The 17440-nt window shown below is 39.4% G+C and overlaps 1 protein-coding gene across 8 annotated transcripts in view; it reads left to right on the forward strand.

The window, feature by feature from the left end:
• Positions 1–16873, forward strand: part of CHN2 (chimerin 2) — a 157864-nt gene extending 140991 nt beyond the window's left edge. For 3 of the 8 annotated variants that reach the window (XM_062508547.1, XM_062508555.1, XM_062508563.1), the window contains 5 exons: positions 1791–1964; positions 3815–3892; positions 10360–10497; positions 11351–11456; positions 15034–16873. In XM_062508547.1, coding sequence (XP_062364531.1) covers positions 1791–1964; positions 3815–3892; positions 10360–10497; positions 11351–11456; positions 15034–15205 — 668 coding nt within the window. In that variant the 3' untranslated portion in view covers positions 15206–16873. The remainder of the gene's footprint in view (positions 1–1790; positions 1965–3814; positions 3893–10359; positions 10498–11350; positions 11457–15033) is intronic. The other 5 variants (XM_062508572.1, XM_062508599.1, XM_062508582.1 and 2 more) reach the window with 4 other exon arrangements.
• Positions 16874–17440: the final 567 nt, after the last annotated feature.

Here is a 17440-nt window from a genome sequence, read left to right on the forward strand (position 1 = left end):
CCTGTGTTGGCATTTTAATAGTGCCTTAATTATTTTGAATTTGATTATTCTTTAGTGGAAAAAAATTATCTTGCAAAAATCCAGTAATCATCACATCATGAGCTTTTGGATTCAGCAAGTGAATTAGTATTTGGTGTATTACAAATGGCTTTTCGTAACTTCTTTATACAGATCTGAAATAATTCCAAAAAATAGTTTGTCTTACCTCTCCCTGCCCTGACCTCCAGGCATTCCTGATCTCAGACTGGCACCAAAGACATCCAACCCTGACATCTGCCTTTCATAGACAGAGGAGGTGGTTGTTATCTAAAATTAATTTACACCACAGTTCAAAGGACCAAAATAGCTTTCACAAATGCACAGTTTTAATAGCTGCAGTCTCAGCTTCTGTCTGTCTGAAGCTGAATAGTGGTAACACAAAGAATATGAGAAGGACATTAAAAAGGAGGAATAGTAGTTTGCTTTTCAAGATATTTGCTCTTAAACACAAGTGTGCAGAACCTGACCTCACTAATGCACAGCACTGTATTTGTTGACATATATAAAATATTAAACTTAGGAAAAGGCATATTTATTTAGTATGAAACATAATACTCTCCCTCATAAAATTACCAGCATTTAATTCTAAGTAGACAGATGCATTTAAATTTAACTTCACATGCCTGGAGAGCAGCACTGAACACAATGCAGGCAGGATCCTAACTGCAGTTTCCCACATTTGTTTAGATTTCACAAATAATGCATTACTCAATAATAACTCCATGGAGAAACACACAAAAACCTACCCAGTTCCATTAAATGTTTAGGTGTACTTGTGATGTTGCTTGATTAATATTTTATAGAGTATAATATTGAAACAAGCTGCAAGTAATAGTACTGCTTACATTTTTAATAGCTTAATGTTAAATTATCTCAAGTGGTCATCAGTGATCAATGTGACTGGGAAGGCATTAAAAGAGGAATCAGAGTTATATAAGGTAATGCTACTCACGTGATGGTGTTTGAATTACTGAAGCTTATAAATTCATTTGGCTGAATACTTGAATCTATTAGAAAAATTCAATTTGTGAAGGTGAAGCGGTGATAGTTAAACAGAAACCCAACTGTGAAGTGAGGGCAGTATTTGGCTCTGGAGTAAGACATCAAGAACTATTTGTAAAATGAATCACTTTTTTATATCATGCCTTTCGCAGTGTTTTATATGCCTAATCTGACCTACAAGCTAAGCCACAGGGGACACTTAGTCACCAGTGGAGTGATGAGCCAGGGATGGGGAGTCTGCTGATGTGGCAGAGCGAGCCAAAATGTGACACTGCAGGAATGTGGAAGGGGGAGTGGGGCATGCTGGCTCCCAGCACTGTCCCAGTTGGAGTGCTCAGGTGAATCTTGGGTTCTCTGACTGTCATCAGTGCTAAGCCACACAACAGCCAGCAAAAGACAGTCACTACTGTGCCAACTTTATTTACGGCTAATCTAAAATACCCAGAAGTTAAGTCTCACATGTTCAAATGCAACACCTTGAGCTATGCATCCAGTAGTGAACTGATCCATACAGTTTCCTTCAGCTCAGAGGACTGTAAGGGACATCCAGAATTTTTAAAGCTTTTTGACAACCCTGCTGGAATTTACTTTTCCCGCCATGAGATTTTTACACATTTTCATGTTCATCCTTCTCATCTCCACACTATTCTATCTTTCCTGACTGATCTCTTTTTTGTGCCTGTTAGACAATTCCTATCAGCATTGGTATTAATTAATTTAAGAGTTAACCTGGCTAACTCTGCTTGCAGACTGCGGGTTGAACGTACACAAGCAGTGCTCCAAATACGTGCCCAACGACTGCCAGCCAGACCTGAAGAGGATAAAACGAGTCTACTGCTGTGATCTCACCACACTGGTGAAGGCCCACAATACCCAGAGGCCCATGGTGGTGGATTCCTGCATTCGGGAGATCGAAGCAAGAGGTTTGTGTGCTTGGGAGAGCGGCAGACACAGCGAAATGAGGATGCCTTGAATTACATGCTAAGCTAGGACACGGTGCTGTGTCCGTGCACAGCTCCTGCACACTGAGGACAGGATGAGAAAAGAGGGGTGTTTTTAGTGTAGGTGATACATTGCTTTGCATTAGCTAGTAAAATTAAATCATGGCATTCCTTAATGCAATTCCCTGAAATGCTTTCTGAAAACATGTCAAAACATGTATTACGTTACACTTCTGAAAGGGGTGAACTTTAAAGTGAACTTTTAAGTTCATGTTTATGTGTCTTTTTTCATTACTTTAACATACCTGGGGACACATCCAATTTCAGAGTAATCAGTTTAGATCAAATCCATTTTTAATAGCTTTTTTGGACATTGTGGGCAGGAGAATACAAGTGACTGGAAGTGACTCAGACAAGTGAGGTCAGGGGCTATGGTGTTTTGCGGTAGGACACAAACTGTGTGGGTTTCTCATGCTGCTCAGTTACTGATTGATGGATCCTGTGGCACAGGCAGCATGTCAGAGACAAAACTCAAGCTTGTGACAGTTTTTTGGTAAACAGATGTGTGCCAGATTGAAGGAAAAACGTACCCCCTTCAATATTCATGTATCCTCTCCATAATATTCATGTATATTTCCTTTGGATAGCAAATGTGCATGTTGTGCTGCCCAATAAGCCAAATTTTCCTGTTAGTCACAGCTTCAGCACAGGAATCTAATAATGTTGAATTCATGGCATCCCAGTAATCTGCATAGCAACACACTGATACTAGCCATAGGGATTTCAAGCCCACACATCATCTACTGAATTGACTCAAAGACTTACTAGTAAATCCCCTGCACTGCTCTGTAAAGCTCTAGCAGGATTATATCATCATTGCAGGGACAAATGGAAAGAATAGTGTGGACTAAGACAGAAGAGCTTTACTCTGATGATATAGCAGGAAGCTATATTGCATTTGAGATCTAATCACTTACTTGTGCATTTATTGATTGAGACAAAATCTGCTGCCTGCTCTCCGTGTTTTCAACATATTTGTATTTCTTTCCTTAATTGCCACAGAACTATGAAATATTCTGATTTTGTTGTTAAGAAGACAAAGAATCTTGGAACTTATAAGTAGGTTAGCATAGTGCATAGTTACAAAAAGGGGTTTTGGGATTGAAATGTGTGTGTAATTTGGCTTGCTCTGCTGAGCTGCCCTGCATTTCATGTTGGTGTGGAGCAATGGGGGAGAGTTGTGCAAGCAAGCAGATCTCTTTTGGTGAAAGAGCTGTAGAAGGGATGTGCTGATGTGAGGAAGAACTGCATCTATCACATCTATCAGCTGTGCGTAAGTAAAGGCTGACAGCAAAACAGGAACAAATGGTGCTCATAGGGAAAGGCAGTCTTTTACTTGCATTGCTATTTATCATTAGGCAACTGGTAAAAGGAAGGGAGACATCTAAAGCTTTATTAATTATAGCCAAATCCAGGAAAATCTCCTACATAAAATGAATAAATCGTAATAACATCACATGCTTACCCATTAGCAAATTGCAGTACTTTTACATTATCAAATCAACCATGTACCTAACAAAATCAGAAAATATAAATTCTAAAATGCTTTAATCCTTTAAAAAAATTTTAACATCATCTTGATCTTTCCTTCACTGCTCCAGAGTTTCACATTACAAGTAACATTTTGCTACGCTTGGTAGGTCTGTTGTTCTTGCTTTATTGTTCTTCAGCCTACATATCTGCTGGTTACTGAAGCTTTCTTGCTTTATTGTTCTTAAGCCTAAATATCTCCTGGTTACTGAAGCTAAGTTAACAAGAACGTTTTGTTTCAGGTTTGAAGTCTGAGGGCCTCTACAGAGTTTCAGGCTTCACTGAGCACATTGAGGATGTGAAAATGGCCTTTGATCGAGGTACACAATTTTTTAATCTTGTACCATTTTAATGTAAGCTTTCAGTTCTAGGACATTTCAGCTCTTTCAGGGTTTATATATGTACCATGGTAATGAAACTGACATGTAAGCAGAAGTACAGAAAGTAACTTTTCTGAGTTAAAAGTGGTCTGTAGTGCTTTTCATAAGAAGAAATTATGTTTCATCGTTGGAAGGAATAATTAAACGTGAAGTATTAATGTGTAGAAGCTTAAGTGGGGGACTGGATGATTGCTCAACCTAGCAGCACAGCCTAGGGTCCTAGTTCAAGTGTGAGCATAGATGGTACCAGGGGAAAGTTGTTAGCCCTGTCTTTAATAGACTCTGTACTTTACAATGCAATTATCTATTTATGAGTTTAAGAACCAGGAACTCCAACTGGGAAGTTCTTCTGCATGTAGCCATGTAGAAAGCACTGCACCACTGTGCACATGACTGCATCTGCACATGAGAGGGGACACTGAGGAGATCAGTTGTACAGCATATTGACAAACTAACCATTAAAACATTGCCTGATTACCACCCTCATAGCCCTTCTGAATTGATTGAGCTGATTATGTTGCTTCTAGTTGTGCACACAGTCTTTGCACACAGGACTAACTTTAAGTGTATAGGTAAGTGAACACAGGGTAGGGACTCCATCAATAGAAAATACCTTTGCAAGTACGTTTGAGAAGTTACATGAATATTCTTCTCATTTCCCATAAATAGTGGTTTCCTAGTTATTTTTTTCAGGTACTGCCTCTGCCATGGTGGGGAACAAGGTCAGACACATCCCTCTGATCACAATTCCATGGGTACAAGGCAGGTCCATGTCAAGCCAGAGAGTCAGCTTGTGGGTCAGGGAAGTGACCAGAAGGGTGGATGGCCCCACACCAGCATGGTGCAGCTGGAGACAGCTGTGATGTCACTTAGACAGGGATTGAGGGCCCTGGGGTCCCATGGGCAGGGGATGTGGGGGCTCCTGGGGAGGCTACACTAGCTAGCAAAGTCTGTGGGTGGCACATCTTACACTTGCTGTGCCTGAACATTTCTTGTTTGGAGGCAGTTTGTCATGCAGACATCTCTGTAAAGAAAGTCCAACTGGGGATTTCCAAATCGGTTGTTTTCATCCTGAAATATCCTTTAAAAAATAAAACACATTTTAAAATATGTTGGATGCTGCAGTTGTGAACATGTGCATACACACACATAGGTCAGCCACTCTGGGCCAGAGAGATGCACAGTGATATGACTGCTATCATGGCAAGATAGTGTTCCACATGTGCCACATAAAACAATGATCCTGGCAGGCTCACAGTCATCACAGGTCCCATTCTGCTCCCTGCAGGCAGATCTGGCCTGGCAAACCTTTCTTTTCTGTGTGTTAATTCTCCTCTAAGTGTACCAATCTGGATGAAACCCAGAAGGAGAGGCACAGGTTGTAGAGGGAAGAGTTGGAAGAAAGAAGATTTAAATTTATGTCTGAGCATGACTTCAACACTGCTGCAGCTGTGATTCCTTTGCAAATGCTTTGAACCACTGGAGCCACTTCAGTTTATTGCCTATTTATTAAGTGTATTCCCAGCATAATTGATGGCAATACACACTTGGATTAGACCCACAGCAAGGAAAAGAGTGTGATTTACAAAGACAGCAGCACCTAGAAACAGGAGGAGGAAGGTGGCTATCAGTATTAGAAAATATCATGAAAGCAGAGAAAGCAAGAACAGAGTTTGTACACAAAGGCTGTGGGGAAAACTATTCAGAAATTGACCAAAATCTGTGTATTCATTTTTTTTAACAGTTTCATGAGGGGAAAGGTCTAAGAAAGGAAAGAGTGTTGCCATGAGTAAAAAGGCATGAATAAAAGCAGGAGGATAAAGAACATAATCCTGTTATGGGTTAGAGGACTAAAGAATTGCAGAGACCAGAAGCTGACAACTTTCAACACTTTTACTGTTTTGAAAATGTTTTCTCCTTGAAGTGGGGTGGAAAAGCAGGAAGAGTTGAGAGTTTTTGCTGCAAAGGATTAAATGAAAAACAAAATAGGGTGGTTTTTTTTGTTCTGAATTGTCGGCTGTGCAGCTTGAAGGTTGTTGTCAGCTGGCAGAAGTTTGAATTGGCAAGACACTTCCAACCTGAGAGCTCAGGGCTTGCTTCCCTGTCAGATCCTTACAGAGACAGGGATGCCACCCTCTCTTTTGCATCCCATCCACACAGGTCAGAACACACTGCTTTTCTGTTGCCCTGTTAACTCTTCTCATACTAGAAGCCAGAGCAGTATGGAGTGAATTATCCCAAGAATGAGAGTTATCCCATTCTCTGCCCCAGCTGTAAAGCTGGGAGAGAAAGGATTTGAGTGCCAGCTGGCAGGTCTTGTCTTCAACACCACCTGGAAGTTTTCTGCTCAAATTTAATTTTCTGCCCAGAATGTGAAGTTTGTGAGGGGTTTATAGAATTTGTGTTTCCATATTCACTACAAGAAATTATCTTTAAAAAAAAAGTAAATTACAGAAAAATTAAAATTACAGGAAGTTAACGTTTTTAGAGGGTAGGATAGTCAAAGGAGATGCTGAGAGCAGGGGTATGAACCAAAGAATAGAATTCTTTAATCTAGTTGATAGTCTTGGCACACAACTGGAGGATGTACACTGGCCAGGAATAAATTTCATTTAACAATTTAAGGACCATTTTTTAACCATCTGAAAGCAAGGCTTTGAAACAACCTTCTAATAAGAGCAGGGATAAAAAGCATTAGGTAGTTTTATAAAGGGAAGTTGCATGGTTTACAAGAAGGTTTACAAGAAAAAGTGCCTGCAGTGCCAGAACACTGCACTTTAGCATTCCAGAGGTCCTTCCCTGCCCATCATTTCTGAGTCAGTCCCCAGGCACCTGGATAAAACGCCAGGACACTTTCACATCTCCAGAAATACAGCGTTTAAGAAAAGGGTTTTGAAAACAGACAGACAAGGAGTCCTCCCATTTTAATGCACAGGATGCATCCTCCAAATAATGCCATCAAGTGTTCTGGTTCCAAGCTCCTCATCAAGCCACAGGGGCCAGAAGACAGCAGGATGCAGTAGGATGAGGCATGAGAGCTGACTTGGCCATGGGGGACCTCTCCTGCTGATCTCATGTGCAGCTGAAAGGGTGCAATGAAGAGCAGCCAGCCCTGCCTCTGACTAATTCTGCCTTGACAAAGAGGCAGTCACTTGGTGCTCTCAAAGAATTACAGCAAGAACAGAAAAACGCTACCATCTCTGGAAGAGAATAGCATCCCACATAATATTACTTGGGCCAAATGTAGCTGGGACAGTTGGTTTCAAAAAAGGGTGAAGTTGGTCCTCATCTGATTTAAACTCCTTTCCAAAGCCCAAGCAGTGTAAATACCCCTACTGTAAATTAGCATTAGGCTCTCGGAGGCATTGACAATGTTCCATTTTAGTGATTTTTGTAATGAGAAGGAGGGGAATAATGTGGATTTATTTAATCTGGTGAATGTTGGTGCTGTAGAATGACAGTTGCTCTCTGTCAGCATTGTTGAGCTGTGGCGTTGTGGCATCCAGAGAACACCCATTGTGCATTTCATCCACAGAGCTGCCATTGTCACCACCACATTCTCTCCCCCCACTTGTTTGTACGACTGGCTGGTACAATACACTTACTAAAAATATTATGCTGTTAAATATTACATGAGCACTTAGAGGCATCCTGATTCATACTCTTTTGCCAGTGTAGCTGAAAACCCGTCAAATACCAAATCCAAGAAAAAACAAAAAGAAGCATGCTAGCATAGTAAAGGTTGCACAATAAAAGAAACATTTAGGAGAAAGGAATTTAAATGAAATCTAATTCAGTATTCAGAGAGCATGGGCGAGGCTTTAAGAATGTAGTACTTATTCTATTTCATTCTGTAATGAGCTATTGATAATTTCTATGGCATCCAAAGTCAGCTGAAACCTTTAAGGAAAAGAATAAAAAACTTCATTTTTCTTGAGATATTCGAATTTCAACATAATGAAACAAAATACATTGAGAGTCAAACTAACAAAGAAAGAGAAATTATGGGGTTTGGGTAGAATTAGGTTTGTAAAGCGGAAATTGACTATGTGTTTGTAATCCAAAATACAAAGAAAACCAAACTATATTAACATATGGATGCTGCAGTGATACTGAAAATACCAACTACAACCTGAAAAAGTTCCTGTATTAAAGAGTGAAAAAATTATTGTGGTAATGGAGAAGGTACCATGTAAACCACGTTATTCATATATGCATACACACACCAATCCCTACATATCTGATGCAAAACTGTGCAGGGTATATTACAACAGATGTATTTCTGGGCTCACTTTAAAATAAACTTCAGTGCATTTCCAATGGATGTGTAGTTGTCTCTGAAGAGAAGAGTAAAATCTTTGACTCAGGAATTCATAATTTTTCCTACAGTAAGCACATATGTAAATAAGAGGTATGTTTGAAGTACATTGCAGTTTGGAGTACCTCAGGCTGAAGTGCCCCTTTAAGGAAGCTTGCTGGGCTGCTTTGTAAAAGTACTAAATAAATAACACTTCCATTTAGTGTACTGGTGACCTGGATAATAGATGCGAGCTTGTGCTTTGCTATATCTGTTCTGATGCAGCTGTTGGCTCCTTGGAGGTATCTGTTTTCAGTGGAGCATTTTGAGTGCTCAGTGTCCATCAATTAAATAGAGCTCTCCACACAAAGCTTTACAAGACTAATGCTACCGTGCCTGGAATGTGTGGATTAAACAAAAGATTGGGGCAGTGTAAACATCCTCCTAGGGCTTATTGATGCTGTATTAAATTAAATGCTGATGGATGTATTCAGACTGCTCAGCTGCATCAAGAAAGGCTGTTTGTTTTAAACACTTAAGCATATAATCGCCTCTTGATGAGAACATGTAGTGCTATTAGTCTTAATGAGAATTATGTGCATTCACTGGACAGGACGTAGCCCTGCAAGATTAATGCTGTAAGTTTGTATAAAATGTCTGCAATCAATATAAACTCTTTTACTGTGCTGTGAAAGGCTTTATCTCCATCTTGGATGTCATGTATCAAGCACCCTCACTCATCTGTCTGTATCAGGGCATGCCCACAAGTCCTGTTACTGTGAAACAAAAAAGGCAATGGCTTCACAACTTGTCAGCACCTTGATGGTAACAGCCCAAGCTTGTGCCTGCACCTCTTGGCAGACACAGCAAACCCCTCTGCTGTACAAGCAGGCAGAACCTTGCATCACCCCACTCACTGTGTGGTCCTCACCTGCCCTGAGTGAGGTATAGTATCCTCAACTGAAGGGTGGGAAACAGAGACTGCAGGTTATAACTGATCTCCAAGAAGCCTGAGGTAAACCTGGAGGTTAAATCCAGGCAGCCATACCCCCTACTTGATCATCTTTCTACTGCAAGACCACCAAGATAGGTCCCAGGAAGCAAGGACAGCAGAATTTCTTGATATGGAGAAAAATGTGGGTATGAGGCTACTAGGTAGTACAGAACTGAGGTAGTCATTTGAACTTGAAAAATTATAGTGATCCTGTCTTGCTGCTACTTTTTGTAATTTTGCTCGTTGCAAGCCAGGAGTACCCAGCAACATCTGTAAACTTTAAGCTCATCTGTTTAAAAGCACTCTGTTCTGACTATAGAGTTCTGACTACCTGTTATATTGTGGCAAACAAAATGTATGCCTTTTCAGATGCATAATTCATCTCACTAGCATTTCATCCATTACAAGTATCCATATTAATTAAAAAAACTGTGATGCACATTTCAGGATAATTGTGTAGCTAAATGCCTTAGCATGTCTTATTTAAATTCAGATCTTTGCTATAAATAAATAAGTCTAATATTAAGACATCAGAAGACAGCAGAAAATAAGGCAGTTTTCAGCTAATCACTATAGATGTGTTGGAACAAGATGTGCAAGGTTTGGATGTTTCTTGATTTTTCCTACTGGTCTCCTGAGGGTCATTGGAAATTTATGTTATTTCTCTATGCCTCTCTTTCCCCAAGTGCAGATGAAAAAATGGTTCATAATCCTATGCACCAATCTGCAGATGGAATAGCTGATGTCAGAAGAAGTTGTTAATAGCTTGGTTTCAGTGAATAAATGGGCTAAATGCAAGAAATACATTATTAACATGGTTTTTCATTCAACATTAAAACAGTATGTTTGAGGTGGCACACTGGAGCTATGGATGCTGTAATCACCAGCCCCTCCAAAAGATGCAAGCAAATAAATTGTTTACTAAAACAGAAAGAAACTACCATTCCTCATTGATATACTGTAAAGTTGGTAGCAATATATTCTCATTTAAGCCTTCCAAACACTTTCAGGTTGATTTTCTCGTCAGGTTGCACACAATAAATCTGACTTAAAAGTCTAGCCTTGCTTCTGTCAAAATTAGGATGGTTTTAAACAGATTTCTTCCTCCTTTTGTAGATGGTGACAAGGCTGATATTTCTGCCAGTATTTATCCAGACATAAACATCATTGCTGGAGCACTGAAGCTATATTTCAGAGACTTGCCAATTCCTGTGATCACCTATGACACCTATTCCAAGTTCATAGAGGCAGCAAGTAAGTATTGCTTAGCATTAGTACCAATCTGTATTTATATTTCCCATCCATAAAGCTGTCCATGTTAAAAGAAAGGATGGAAAAAAACCTGGAAAAATGGGTGCTGTCTTCATTCCTTCTCCACCATGTCCTTTATTCACATGAAGCTTTTGCCCGACTGTTCTTCAGATGGGATATCATGCAGGTTAAAAAGATAGAAGTAAATGTATAGCATCAAAATAACCTACTAGTATCAGAAAGTGTGGTTTCAGTGTCTTTTTGTATGTCAAGATTTAAAAATAGTGTAAATCCTGCTCAGATTTTTAGAGAGAGATTGCCAAACAGTTTTAAATGAGCACTGATGCTCAGTATATATACGTATCATTGATACCTACATATTTAAATACATTGAGAAATCTGGAAGTAATTCCATGCCATTTCAGTCTCTACCTAAACCTAATATACAAGCATAGTCTCCTAAAATCATATATCCACACTCCCATCCAGTTTTGAAGGCTAATGGAAATAATCTTTTCTAATATTTTAAAGGGACAGTTCTGGGGAGAATAGTATTGTAAAGCACTTAACAAAGCTCGGGTTCTGTACCTATACAGAACTGTAGATAGAGCTACAGACCATGGAGATAACTCCTGGGCAGTCTTTGCTGCTGATTTATTTTTAAAACCCTTTTTTTTTTTCCTTTGAGGATGCAGAAGTAGTTGATAAGCGTCACATTTATGAGTGCAATATTTATCCCTGCAAGCACAGTCAATGGCTTGTAAATTATTCCATAATAATAAGTTATCTTCCCGATTTATTGCTGTGTACACATGGAAAGCCCTATTAACATTAATCCTGTTTGGTGTTTTTACAGAAATCTCCAATCCTGATGAACGACTAGAAGCAATACATGAAGTGTTGATGTTACTCCCTGCTGCTCACTATGAGACACTTAGATACCTAATGATTCATCTCAAAAAGTGAGTTAATTGACACGCAGGGTAATTCTTGAAGAGCTTAACAATTTTCTGCTTTGAAAGAGAAATATTACAGAAAGTCCTAATAAAGCTTCCATTAGGGCACTGCCACTAAACCAATAATGCTACAGATAAGCAGACAAACTGTTTGTATGAGTGCATATAAGCTGTGCACTTACATAGCATAGATCCTTTCACTGGCATATTATTGCAAACATTTCAAGAGTTAATTGACATTTGTTACGCTTCTCTGAGGCAGATAATATCTGAAAAACACCAAATGGTGGGTACTCCAGAGATGTGCTGCTGTGAGGCAGCACTTGAACATGCTTTGCTTCTGCCTCCCCTTACCTCCCGTTTTGTCTTCTTGAACAATAACCCTAAAAGGAAAGAACTGTCTCTTACGAGTTGTTTGCTCACATCACAGTAAGCCAAGAATCAAGCAGGGCCTGTTTTTATATGACTAGTAAAAGTAATACAGGTCCCAGTTATATTTCTCTTGGTATTAAACATGTTCTGCCTCATTTGCTTTCAACAAAGCTTCTTTAGGCATACATAAGACATCCATGAGGGGCTTCATAAAGCTTCATAAGGCATACAAAATTTTCAAAAGTGCCTAAATCTAATTTTTAAAGGTACTTAGGAGTGTACTTCCAAGTTTCCCAAGTTTTTAGCTAGGTACCTAGAAAAATCAAGGACCCTCCCGAGAGGGTCCATCACTTCCACTCATTTCAAGCAAAACTGTTTTTCAAAACCATGCTAACTCTACTTTGCTGCTATGGGTATTTACATGTCTCAAGAGGTGTTCCTTGTAGGTTTTTATAAACTGAAGCTGAGTACAGACTGGTGCTGTCATCTCAAAGCAGGCCCTCATTTATGTCTATGTTGCCCAAGTTATTCCTTGTCTCTGGTTAAACTTTGCTACTACGAATAAAACAAGAAGGTATAAGGGAAGAATAAAGCTACTGACCTTTTATTCAGAAAATCATTGATCTATTCTTAGTTGCATTGCTTGCAACACAGTGATAAATGGGGAATACTTCCTGCACTATTCTGCACTATTAATGCCAACCTAAAAAGACCTCAATTCACATAAAGCTGCATCAGAGAACTTCTGCAAAGTGCATTTCATGCTCTATAAGGTTCTCATTACGCAGAGACTTTTCCTCATTTTGAATCAGCTCAGGTCATTATAATTGAGTAATTTTTTTCCTCTTGATGGCACGTTACCTGGGCATGCAGGAGCTTCTTTGGACTCTGCAGAAATGATATGTGCTAATACCCACCCTTGTCAATACATATGCATGGACAACTGATGATGACTCACATTAACTTTTAAGAAGGCCTGTGAAAGCTGTAGAAAAGTGACCTGCGCACAGAATCAGTACTTTTGTGTCCTGGCAGCAAATTTTTAATAGACATATATGGACTTGCCTTCCTGTTTCTCATGAACTGTAGCCCAGGATTTGGTTCAGCTGTTGAGCTGAACTTCTGATGACGCAAAAAGAGTCTGGAGTGCTGATTAGGCTTCCTCTCTCAAGTATCTGCAAGTCACGCAATGAGTTTCCTCTCCATTCCCAAATTGTAGCTTTTGGTGTCTGCATAGAAATCAAGTGCACGTCATTTCCTATGGTGAATCTGTTGGAGCGATCTGAATGTGAAAGAAGAAAGAATTATTAAGGTTCAGACTATGCAGTTCTGTAGATTAAACACAGAGTTCCAACTTCAACTCCCTAGGACTCTTCCTGCATGGATAAAACATGCACCATATAAGGGAGTCTCTGTAAGGACTGCAGGCTCACAGCCTCTACACCACTGCTGTTTCTCAGTGGAAAAGAAACTCCAGAGTTTTTGTTTAAAGCACAGGAAAATCCAGCAAAGGACAACATCAGCAACAAAAAATGAGTTTGCTAGTCAATTAATTACCTTTCTGATAACTTTTCGCTCAAAATTGAAGGAAATGTAGCAGCATGAGCAGTCCCCCTTCTGGTGAAATACATACAACTCCATCCACACTGACATTGCAGTCAAGCTCTGAATCTTCTCTGTGTTCACCCCAGCTGTAGAGCAAGCCCCACACTCCTGAACAGAGGTGCTAGTAAGATCTTTGTAGCTTTGCACAGCTGTTGAACATCTGTGCTGCATACATGCTCAGAGGAAAAGCAAGAGGTGGCTCCAGCTTTGCAGCCTTGGTTTGTCTTTGCTCCTTGCAAAGCACAGCTAATATATGTGCTAGAAGATGAGGATGTATCTGTGAGTAAGGGCACTAATGGAATTCTGTCCTGAAAGCAAAGAGGAAGAGCATTTTTCTGTGGCAGGGCCATTCTTTTCAGAGGGATGACAGTAGAAGCAAAACCAAGTCATATGAGTACCTTGCAAACAAGGGAAGACCAGAGTACTGGTTTCAGGCACTTTGTGCTCTCCTGAGGACATAAGTGAATCCACGCACAATGCCCAGCTGGGAATTGCCTTGGCTAGGGAAGGCCTCAGCTGTTGCCAGGAGAGATGTCTCCAAAACCAGATGTGCTCCACCCTGGCAGAGTAGTTGTATGAAGGAGATGTGAAATGTTACCCAGGCTGTACTTCTCACAGGAAATGTCTGGTACGTGCCTGATCAAGGACCAAGGATGGTGGATGGACCAAGGGACTGTGGCTGTCCTGTACCACAGTGCAAGAGCACTCTCAGGACTGAACTCAACATGCCACTCAAATAAGACAACACTGATGTGATCCAGCACTGTTACCTGGAGGGAAACCTTGAGAACACCTTGCATTTTCCAGCAGTCCTGATTTTCCAGTCAGGGCTGAATTCTCTGCAGCTTGGCCAATCCTTGGTGGCCTTTCCTTGCTCCAGCCACAAGCAGTCCATCTATTCTTGTATTTACATTATATGACATATGTCAGCAAACAAAGCAGCCTCGGCTCTTCCCTGAAGTGCGTCTGTTCTCTGTCAAGAATAGATGGCATTTATAGCAGCCCAATTTAAGCAAGTCACCTCTCCAGGCAGGTGCAGGATTCAGCCTACTCCCGAAGCATAACAAGTAGTTGGAATCACTCAGCTGCTGACTGGCATAAGGCAGCCAGCAAGGCAGAACATCCCTGTGAAAGGGTGGGCTCCTGCAGGCTGGAATCATGTCTGGGAGCATCAATAGTCTTAGGAAAATCTGTGCCTGTATTTGTGGAGCACACCCACATCCCCTATGTGATACACACCAAGCACAGCCTGCCAGAGAACTGCAGTTACTGTAGCATACAGGACTGTTCCATACATCATCATTTAAATCATAATTATGCTTTTAAAAAAGGAATTGCCACTAATTTTTACACCCTAACAGACAATCACACGGAAAAATCACTGAATAGGCCCATGAGGGGTGTTTAAAGGCACTAAAAGTCACAGTCCCACCTTAGCTGCATTGTACTTGTGGAAACAGTTATCGAGATAAAGTAAAAATTGTTACTGAAGAATGTCTCTGTACCAGTGCTTGATGTGAAGCAAGACTACAGAAAAAGATGCAGATATTCTTTTTTTCTGGGAACTAATTACTTTCTCTTTTTGTATTTTTTTTTTCTATTTTAGGGTTACCTTGCATGAAAAGGAGAATTTTATGAATGCTGAAAACCTGGGAATAGTGTTTGGACCTACTTTAATGAGACCTCCAGAAGACAGTACCCTTGCTACACTGAATGACATGCGGTACCAGAAGTTAATTGTGCAGATTTTAATAGAAAATGAAGATGTCCTCTTCTAGTCAGGAGGCATATCTTCAAAGCCATTTGTTTCAAGATAATTAGTATGAAGGAAAAACAACATTTCTTTAAATATTTTTAAACAAAGGAAGAGTTCCTTGACTGCACTTCAATTTCTGCAAAGTTGCAGATGGATGCCAAAATGTTTAGGGAAAGCCTATGTCTCATAGACATATGCCTCTTTGTAGAAGGGAAAAAGAAGGTCAGAAAAAATCCTCTTACCTTGTATCTTTTGCCTTGCCTCAGATGTATATTTGTTTTGAGAATTTTCAAACAATGTTATTGTTAACTTATTAAGAAACACAAAACGTATTTTAATATGGCTAGAGAAGCAAAAAGGTACTTAATCAGTGTTACTTGTATACGCCTATACATTTCCTTCTTCATGAGACATAATTATATATGTCAATTGTGAAACAGAACCTATATTATAAAGATATTTTTACTTTACCTAGCTGAAAGAATGGCATTTTATTTTAGCAAACTATAAATCAATGCGGTGCATTGATTATTTTCACATAATTCTTTCTTGCATTTTTGCTATGATATATTCAAAACAATTGCCACTAATGCAGTAGTATTCTGACATACCTCTTCCATTGCAAGTGTTTTAAAAGAGAATACCTTTCTTGTGAATATTTCAGCTTTCCTTAGGTTTCTTTGCATTTAGGCACTAGCATCCTAGGATTGTACCCTTCTAGCCATTTGCTATTCCCCAAAACAAATATTATTTTCTTGGGTTTTTTTTCCTCCCATGTAAAATATGGTCTTGAGAATTTTTAAAAAGTCCTGGTGGTAGTATCAGTTTCACATGCCAGATTTTTCTTATTACAGTAATATATAAATTATGTGATGCTGGGACACTGGATATTTTCTGGCCTTGTTGAAAGTCAGCACTTTTTTGGGTGAATGATGAAGGATTTGGTTTTTCTGTAAAAACTGAGTTATGTTTTGTCATGTTTCTCTATTTATAAATGTACAGTAAATCTGCTGAAATTGTAGGTATTTATCTTGAATGTGTTTCCTGACGGTTTGTTTAAAAAAAAAAAAAAAGAAAGAAAGAATGAGTAGGACATGTGGGAGCTGGTAAATTTAATTATTACCAAATTTTAATATTTTTCTCCCCTCACAAACATTGACCTACAAAGTTTGTAGTTTAACTGCAACTTAATGTTAAAACTGTTTCTCAGCATGACATGTTTGCAAGCATAGAAAATCAACATACTTTACTACCAAACTCAATTTTCAGTACAAAAAAATTCTAATACTCCCTCATCTTGATCATTTGTATCATATGCTTGGTAACTCAGTGATGCAGTTTCCTGAATTATTTCAGGGAGCACATGATTCTATTCAAATTGAAAAATATGTGTAACTATGATAATGAAGAGAGGTAGAAAGTATGACTGTAAATTTGTCGTCTTCTAGAGAAATAACTAAGGGCTAGATAGATTAACCCAGATTGCAGAGCAAGTGCTAAATAGTCTGAGTTCCCAATACTTCTATCTTCCATAGATCCTCCTGCCTTGTACAGGACTATTTGTTGTAGGTTATGTACTACTTAATACTGTCACAAAAATGATCTGGAAATGGTTTTATTTTGTGAAGTGAAATATGCTTTGTAATTTATGATAGTGTAAATGGAAGGAAAAATCCCATTAAATGTGTTAAAAGAGTTTTGGTGTCTGTCACTGACTACACGGCAAGCTGCCAAACAAAAATCAATTGCTAATTACCATTCTGACATTGCTGGAAACTTTCCTGCTCAAAAATTTAGAAGAGTTTTACTGCATGTCACAGTTTCAGATTGGCACTTGGTTGCCCATACTACGACAGCCAAGCTCATGCACACATTTATTTTCAGAGACTACCCTGAACCACCTCTATGCAAAACTTTTAGCAAGTAATGAATCCCAGCATCAGTCTAATCGATATCCGTGAATCACTGCCAACAGAGTATTTTTCCACACTCCTGAACACAGACATTTGACTAACAATGTTTTTTTTTTGTTGTTTTTCTTTTTTTTTTCTGGTCAGTTCTGAGTTGTTTTTTATTTGAAGGTAGCACACAGGCAGCTTTAGCTTGTCTCACCATCTGGAACCTCCAACAGACGTCCCATCTTAAGGATTTGATGACAGTACAAGGCACGGTGCCTAGAAACACCATGCTTAGTATCTGGAGAGGTTTTTATTCTGTTGGACAGAGGGATGAGTATGATTCTGCATCTTAAAACACA

The sequence above is a fragment of the Cinclus cinclus genome, chromosome 1 (assembly GCF_963662255.1).
Source record: "Cinclus cinclus chromosome 1, bCinCin1.1, whole genome shotgun sequence".
NCBI lineage: Eukaryota > Metazoa > Chordata > Aves > Passeriformes > Cinclidae > Cinclus > Cinclus cinclus.